General features: G+C 30.9%; 1 protein-coding gene across 1 annotated transcript; it reads left to right on the top strand.

The window, feature by feature from the left end:
• Positions 1 to 4,840: 4,840 nt before the first annotated feature.
• Positions 4,841 to 8,423, top strand: TRUGW13939_11535 (uncharacterized protein; the record flags this gene model as incomplete). The annotated part of the gene is made up of 2 exons (XM_035494642.1): positions 4,841 to 4,855; positions 7,686 to 8,423. The coding sequence occupies 2 exons, from the start codon at positions 4,841 to 4,843 to the stop codon at positions 8,421 to 8,423; spliced, it is 753 nt and encodes a 250-aa protein (XP_035350535.1).
• Positions 8,424 to 9,378: the final 955 nt, after the last annotated feature.

The following is a 9,378-nucleotide window of genomic DNA, read 5'->3' as shown; positions in this document are numbered from 1 at the left end:
ATGTTTTTAGACGTCTAGGCCGCTATAAGCAGGCTTCAGTATATCTAGCCTGGCTTAAGGCAAGCCTTAGCGCTGCAGGCACATAATCTAGCTGGGGAACTACAGGCCACTGGCCGCAGAGTTACTATATGTTGGGTGCCAGGTTATAAAGGGGTCCTAGATAATAAGAAGGCCGATAAGGCCGCTAAAAAAGCTGTAGAGAGGCTCTGTATAGGTAAGTACTCAGGTATTTCACTAGCCTATGCCCGGTGGGCATGTATTGAGACTTATAGTGCTATTAAGGCTAACTAGCTCACTGTAAAGCTTGTAAGATATATCCAACAGGTAGGCCAAACCTACCAACCCCCCTGGGGATAGAAGCTTGACCTAATAGTGGCAAGCACCCCTAAGCACCTGGCGCGGCGGTATTACTAATTCAAGACCAGCCACATCCTAATCAGGGCCTATCTGCACCGAATCAAGGCCCAAGACTCCCCTAATTACTTGGGGTGCTCTAGGGGGACTGAGATAGTAAGACACCTTCTTACAAACTGTCAACAGTAATGCCACCAGCAGGAAAAACTATATACCGGCTTGGCCGAAGCAGGGATAAAGGCCCCACAGAATAACAAGCAGTGCCCCAAAGCACACCTATTCCAGGACCCAAAGGCCACTACAGCGCTGCTAGCGTTTATAGAGGCCATTAAAAAGCAAGAGGATAACTAACAGGCCTAGAAGCAGGCCTATAAGACTGATAATTGGGGCATTAAGACCCTGGATGAGGGAGAACGAGAAGAGGAAGGATAGCAGACAGAGACAGCCCACTATTGTAGACAACGCCCAAACATTAATAGCCATAAGAAGGGGGTAGTGGTTGCCACCCACTATAAACCCCTGAATCATCCTGCGCATATAAGCGGCATGGGGTGAAGAAAGTACAAGATACCTTAAAAGCCTGAATCCAATAGGGATAGAGGCACCAGCTTATGGGGAGCAACCCCTATAAGCAGGCCTAATCCACACGAATCGCTGTCTGTCATAGCCTAGGGCTCGGTATAGACGTTAAATTTGATTAAATAATAATAATAATAATATCCAACAGTTTCTTTATCAATATCTTTTTTTAACAAGTGATGATTTTCTATTAACTATTTAAATATAATACAAAAAAGCCTAGTATTTATATTCTTATCAATAAGTTAGAACAAAACTTTTCTATCTATATATCCAGATTAGATTAGTACTACATCTAGGTGTTTAATATAATTAATAATCATTATCAACACCCATTTCTATGTTCAAGAATACAAAATATAATATTATAATACAATATAATATTTTATAAAACACTATAAAATAAATTATAATATAATAAAATATAATAAAACAATAAGCTAATTAAGTGACCTGTATATAGGGTCACAAGTTAACACTAATATAGTTAGTGTAAATTTACTTTAGAACAAAATAAAACAAAATAGAACAAAATAAAAATAATTGCATCTTTATTTAATTATACTACTATAACAAAGATTTAATATTACATAATATAGGTCATAAGCTTTCTTAATTACTATAGCAGATATTAGATGTATTATAATACATATATCTCTCTTTATTAAGATGGTAAGATTAAACAGGTTATTTTTAGATATAAATTAGTTGTTCAATTATTATACAATAGCTCTTTCCTACTATCAAAATTTCATGATTATTTCTATTATCACTGCAGATTTCACTATGATTAGAGTTTCAATTACAACACTTAGACTTATTTATATCTATCAACGTAAATCAGCAAACTATCAATATATAGTAATAGATTTATTACTATCTATTCTACTTCTTATTACAGTTCTCCTTATCTCTATTCTCAAAAAATCAATGCCGATAGATTAGAAACTCAAAGATAATAAATCTAGTTACTCTTTAATATATTATTTTTAATATTTAAACCAACAGATGAGGTTATAAAAGTATATTTTCTTCTATTAAGACTCTATATAGCGTTTCCTGTATGTCTCAAGATTCGTATCTATACTCCAGCAATATATTTCATACTTATTTTTAAATTCTAGTTTACTCATATCAGTCCATTACTGGAAGTTTTACCAAGTCTACTACAGAAATTTTTTATATTCTATCCCGTCATATCCTTTTTATAGAAAGTTTCTAAATTATTAACAGAACTATTTATCAACTCTTTTTTACTTTATTCAAACTTGTTATCCTAATTTATCAATTATACTATCATTAGCACTTTTTAGTTCTAGATTACTAGAAAAGCCAAAGTTTAGAAGCAACTTCTGTGACATCTTCTTAGTTTTACAATCTTATGTCCTCTAATATTTATAGTAATAATCTTTTTCTTTTCTTTATAGACAGCATAGCCGTGGTTATTTAAGATAATATTTTTTTATCTAAGTATACAGATAACTTATCTAATAGATATAAACAAATACCATAATGATACTTATTTGGTCATATAGATATTAATATAAATTACTAGAAATAAATTACAGGAACATCTTATAAATTTTATTTAATATCATGGAGATAGTTCCTCTTATTAACTTTTGTGACATATAGTCACCAATTTTAAATATCTAGATATATCATTATATTATGGTTATTTAAATAATATATATAGTTGCAGGGTTAGTGCACAGGGAAGAAAAAGTAAATAAAAAAAGCAAGGAGTGATACAATCTCTTAAAACAGAATAAAACTATATAAAATATAATAGAATATTATCTAACAAAATGATATTACCATCAAATATACCTAATAATATAAATAGATGTCAGCCGCATCTAAAGTAATTAAAATATAAATTCATAAAGAACCATATTTTAATTTAGCATATTTAGATTTTGTCATTAAGAAACATTAGACAATCATAACAGTCCTATATACATTCCTCAGCTCAGCCTAAACAAACAATCACATGATTTTTTTTTCTCTGCCCAATCTAAAACTTGTCTTCCCTGCCAATATCTCTATATTATAAAAGAATCGCTTCACGAACAATTTTAAGAAAAAAAAAAAAGAAAAAAAATATTTTTATTATATTTTCTACTTTTTTAAGCTACATAAGGGTTAAGATAGATAAAGACTGAACAGGCATATCACAGACTAATTTTATTAGATTCATCTCAACTAAAGCCGCAAATTTGACCGTCTTCATAAATTTCCTCTTACACAAATATAAGCGATGGACTATCATTTTAAAAAACGAATTTAACAGATGACCAAGAACTTAAGAAAAAAATAAAAAAGATATTAGTATATTCAACTATAGATTTTTAATTAAATACTATTAATAATTTATAGAGTATGAATATTATTTTCAAAAAAACTTAATTTACTAAAAAATATATTAATACTAATATAGCTTTTACAATCCTCATAGACAAAAATAGTAGAAAAGGGGCAGTTCACACTCAAATTAGCACCAATAAAATAGAAATTCTTCTTACTAAGCCACAAGTAGGCAAAGAACTTAGAATTTTGATTTTAGATCAAGATAGAACATACTTGATCCTAAGACAGCCATCAATTCAGTATTTCTCGTACCTAAATACGCAAATTCCTAAATAAATAAATAACTAAGTTCTACTAACAACTCAAACTTAATATTCATTCCAACTAGCAACTCCAGATTAATATTAATAAATGGTAGAGCAAAATTCAATCATAGATATATTAGATACAGGTTCAGCTTGCTAAGCTAAAACAAATTAATAAATTTTTACAGATACAGAAATTCAGCTTAATATTTAGATAAGAAATCTAGAAGCTAGGATATATAAAATAATATAGTCTCTGGATCAACTATAGCAAAGGTATCATTATATTCAATATCTAGATACTATAAGTATCTTCCTTTACTATATATACTAAAAGATTTAATATATTCGAACCTAGATTTTAAGCAATTTCTATCCTTATATTAAGGCTTAGCATATTATCTACTTAGTCTTTAGCATCATCAAATATAAACATAATATTAGATTAATATATACCTTATAATTATAGATTTAAACTATATCAAGCTGGTTAAAAGTCACTTAGATTTAAAATAATCTATAAAAATATCCAAGATCCTGCTTCATAGATAGCTTTTAATAGTTAACACTTCTTCTATTTTTGGCCTGCATCTCAATTAATCAGAGTTTTTATAAAAAGAAACTCATTATATAAATACCTAGATTCCCTTTTTCAATGTCTTTTTCAACAAATCTAATCTACTGCAATGCTAATAACTATAGCATCTACAAGACCAGATAATCCTTAAACTAGTCCGTAAGTCGAAGGAATAGATCCTCATATTTTATATAACCTAATTTTAAAACAAAACTTATTATTGCTACTAATAGAAATTCACCATTGCCAAGTAACAATATATTCCTAAAATGTTATACAGCCCTATCATATCTTATTATTATAGCCCATGAATCATCTACATACTACATCCCTGCTGAACAAGGATAAAGGCGCCCTTAAAATTGCTATACTGATTTTTATTAAAGAATAACTCATCTCGGTCTAGGACCGTTATTGTTCTAGAAAATAACTCAAAAAACTCATCTATAACCATAATACACAAATATAATAATAAGAATATAGAACTTTATGAAAAAAATTAAAAAAAAATACAACTTTTTAATATATTAGTAAAAACAACCTAATATTTATTCTGATTAAGGGGGTTATAGGGCAGCAGGCTACTAAGGGACACATAACTTAATTAATTATCATGAAATAATCTAATCTAATAAAGTAGTCAAGTATTAAGTCTAAACATTCTATACTAAATACAGACAGCCAACCTTATACTATCAGCCAGTTCGTTATTCTAATGGCAACTCTCTGGGTTAACCGCTAATACCAATATAGTTAGATAGTTATATAACCACATAGCATATAGAGTCTCCTGCAGCAAGAAACTTTAAAGAATCATATTTGCTTCCTACTACTTATATACATCAAATCTAATCTAATACTACTCTTGTTGTACCCAACTTACTTCCTTAGATCTACCTTACCTTATGGTCCATTTGTCTTCTTATACTACCTTAGCTACTAAAGTATCTGTACGTAAAAGCTTAATTAACATGCTCACCTAGGTAGCAGCTAACCAAATAAACATTATACATAAATATAAAAGACTGCTAGCTGTAGATAATTTGAGACTTAAAATTAGGCATTAAAGGAAAATAATCCACCATTACAATCTAAAATATCCTAACATTCTACAAACCGCATATAACATGCGGATAAATATATAAGAATCCTATTAGTTACATATACTAGACAAATAATCTAATCTTAGAAAATAGTAATTCAAATAAAATATACATAAATATCTTTAAAATAAGATACTAAGAACACAAAACTATATAAAGACAAAATATATATATATCTATATTCCACCTTTTTAAATATCCGTCCTTTACTTCTCCAAAGAATCCACTCATATCTCTAAACTTTATATTCATTTCAAGATATCCCTAATTGAGCCAGAATCTTATTTAGCTTCTACCCACTCCCTATTATTATTAGTGACGACTAGTCTTAGGCTTAAAATCACTAATAAAGTATTAACTAATATAAACTGCCTTTCTGCCATAGCTTCGCGAGGGCTAGGCTTTTTGATATTATTAAGTTCGCCATCATTATCTAACATCTTGAGATCTAACAATAAATTTTAACCACTCAACAATATATCTGAACCAGTATAGTAGCAACAGAGAAATTATACATTTAATAATAAGCTTTTATATCTGCATTGATAATTCACAAGATAATCTCTTCTATAGAAACCATAGATATCTTTTCAATCATAGCCAGTATAATTACAAGAAAAAATGCAGCACTTAGAATCGTAAAATAGTATATATCTATTGAATGTCTTCCATTTCTCAAAAGTCTTATCATAATAAAAGCACTTATATATACTTGAAAAAGCCTCACTATCTAGTTCATTATTTTAGATAAAAAATAGTTACAAATACAACATAATAACAATCATAATCATTCAAAGAATTACAAAGAGGCCACGAAAAGGAAAAGAGCTTAGTGTTTTATTGTCCCTAAAAGTAGCATTCAGCCTTTATTAAACAGAAAATTAATCCTGCAGCTATATTTTATATTATTCCTATGCAATCTCAATCTACTACAGACTTAAAAAAAATACTTATCTTTAACAAGATTCATTATATTTCATTATATTTCACAAAATTCTATATTATAAATTTATAGTCACTAATTAGTCACATATCATATCTAAAATATTTAATAACACCATAGTTCTCAAAAAATTATAACTAAGATTACTTTAGTAAGAGACCTTTACATTATCAAATCTGCTTAACGTTAATAGGATGCATTAATACAGAATAAAAGAAATATAAAACTTATTTAAATAAAATAAGAATAAATAGAAACTTTTTAAAATATCTACTAGCGGCAAATATAGTATTTAGCCAGGCAATAAGACTTAAAGTTATATTAGTGCCTGACTCAAAAGCTAATAACATAGCCCAACTACTATATTAGCCTCTATACTTTAGGTCTGTAGCCTGAAGATTTATAATATATAATTTTATAGAATAAAATAAAATATAATAAAACATAATAAGACTCTATATGTTATAACACACTCAACTCACTACACGTAGTTGTTTCTCCAATCACCTGTAAAAGCTAGAATATATATTTTCTTATCAGTTATAGCTTTATCAGCTAAGTAATAGGCACAAAACTGGATTAATTATAGCGCTAGGCAGAAATACAATTATAAAAAGGTCCCAGCTATCTATTTCTTATCTTAGACATCTTAGTAACAGAATCATACTAATACAATAATGATTATCTTTTTACTCTAAAAATCTATCTACCTGCAGCTAATAATCAGTAGTTTTAAATATAGTATTATATTGAATGCATTTTTTAATTATAGTATTTATGTTTTCTAGATAAGGTTTTCTATTTAGTTTAATATTACTAGCTAAGTTAAGATTAAAACACTTTTTATTTATTATCTGGTCTAGAGAGAAGCACAGATTTATTTAAGAAGCCTATCTATTCTTTTAGACCTCTTACTTAACTACTATCTTTGTTTTAGTAACTAATCTATTATATTTACTACCTCTTAAACACTAAAAATCACTTTTCTAAGCTATTTATCTTAAATATATACTTAATTACTAAAGATCTTTTAAATATAGTACATATGTCTTTTATTATAGATCTATAATCTCTTAATAAATACCTGTATAGTCTCTGCCTCCATCATAACTTCTGAATCTGATATAACCAGTCCTATAGACATGATCAAATGTTGCATCTGTAGATAGAAAAAGAGCTTTATTTATATAAACTATGATACTTATTATTTCTATTACAATTGCTCTAAAAGAAGAGAGTAAATAATTAAAAACTAGAGATAAATAGCTATAAGATTATTTTTTAAATTATTATTAAAGCTGCTTGATTGGTAACTAGTTATAAAAATCTTTTTAAATAATAACTCTACAGGCTCTCCTAGAACAGTTTACAAAATCCACTGTAGCATATAAAGGATTAGACTAAGTAGCAGAAATTATATATATATATAAAATTCTTATTCTGAAATCTATTCTATATTTACAATAATTTTAATCTATTATCCCGCCGCTATAGGCAGGCTTCAGCATACCCAGCCAGGCCCTGGCCAAGCCCTGGCGCTGCGGGCACATGATCTAGCCAAGGAACTGCAGGCCACCGGCCGCAGGGTTACTATATGCTGGGTGCCAGGCCATAAGGGGGTCCCAGGCAACGAAGAGGCCGATAAAGCCGCCAAGAAAGCTGCGGGGAAGCCCCGAACAGGCAAATACTCGGGCATCTCACTGGCACATGCTCAACGGGCCTGTACCGAAGCTTATAGAGCTGCCAGGGCCAACTGGCTTGCTGCAAAGCTTGCAAAGCGTGCCCAGCGGGCAAGCCAGGCCTACTATCCCCCCCGGGGATGGAAGCTTGACCCAATGTTGGCGAACACCCCCAAGCACCTAGCGCGGCGATATTACCAGTTCAAGACTGGCCACGCACCAATTGGGGCCTATTTGCACCGAATTAAGGCCCGAGACTTCCCTAATTGCTTGGGGTGCTCTAGGGGGACTGAGACGGTAAGACACCTTCTTACAAACTGTCGACAGTGGTGCCACCAGCGGGAAAAACTATATGCCGGCTTGGCCGAAGCGGGGGTAAAGGCCCTGCAGGATAGCGAGCAGTGCCCCGAAGCACGCCTATTCCAGGACCCAAAGGCCACTACAGCGCTGCTGGCGTTTATAGGGGCCATTAGGGAGCGAGAGGATAACCAACAGGCCTGGGAGCAGGCCTATAAGACTGATAATTGGGGCATTGAGGCCCTGGATGAGGGAGAGCGAGAGGGGGAAGGATAGCGGGCAGGGGCGGCCCGCTATTGTAGGCAACGCCCAAACGTTAGTGGCCATAAGGAGGGGGTAGTGGTTGCCACCCACTATAAGCCCCCGAATCGTCCTGCGCATATAAGTGGCTTGGGGCGAGGAAAGTGCAAGATACCTTGAAAGCATGGATCCAATGGGGGTAGAGGCACCGGTTTATAGGGGGCAACCCCTATAAGCAGGCCTAATCCACACGAATCGCTGTCTGTCATAGCCTAGGGCTCGGTATAGACGTTAAATTTGATTAAATAAATAAATAATAATAAATAATAATCTATTATCCCTAAATATAAGATTATATAAATTCAAATTTCTTTTAAATCTAAGAATTGCTAGCATCTATAATATAAATATAATCTTTTTAATACAGAACATATTTTAATATTATTAAAATAGCTTAGAAGGTGATAGAAATCATAATTAAGCTATATTTGTCTTGTTCTTAGAGATTCAGTATCTGCTAATAGTTTTCTGTAAAATATTATAGTTAGATAGAGTTAAGAATCAATAAAAGTATACTTATTTATTACTATTAAAAACTTTAAAGCTAGTAGAAATAATAAATATAGACTAAGTAAGATTAACGATAATCTGCTTAACTAAGATAGTAGTAAAGAATAATATTATAATTAAGTCTTTATTAATTTCTACAAATCCTTCTGTACTGTAAGTTCTAATAATTTTGAATTTCTTCTTAGTTAAGATATCTTCTACGACCTCTATATACTCTAAATTTTAAGTAAGTAATAACAATATTTTATTACTATAATAAAGTTAAATAATAATAAAAACTATTAAATATTAAATTATATAATCTATTACATTTTTTTATGCTGCTTTTTAAATCATTTAAATATAGTATAGCAAAAATTACCAAGTCTAAAGCAGAGAACTTTTCTTACAGTATTTATACTAAGTATATCTTAGACTAAGG

Source organism: Talaromyces rugulosus, chromosome VI (assembly GCF_013368755.1).
Source record: "Talaromyces rugulosus chromosome VI, complete sequence".
NCBI lineage: Eukaryota > Fungi > Ascomycota > Eurotiomycetes > Eurotiales > Trichocomaceae > Talaromyces > Talaromyces rugulosus.
Note: the sequence above shows the minus strand (reverse complement) of the source record. Positions and strands in the feature narration are given on the sequence as shown.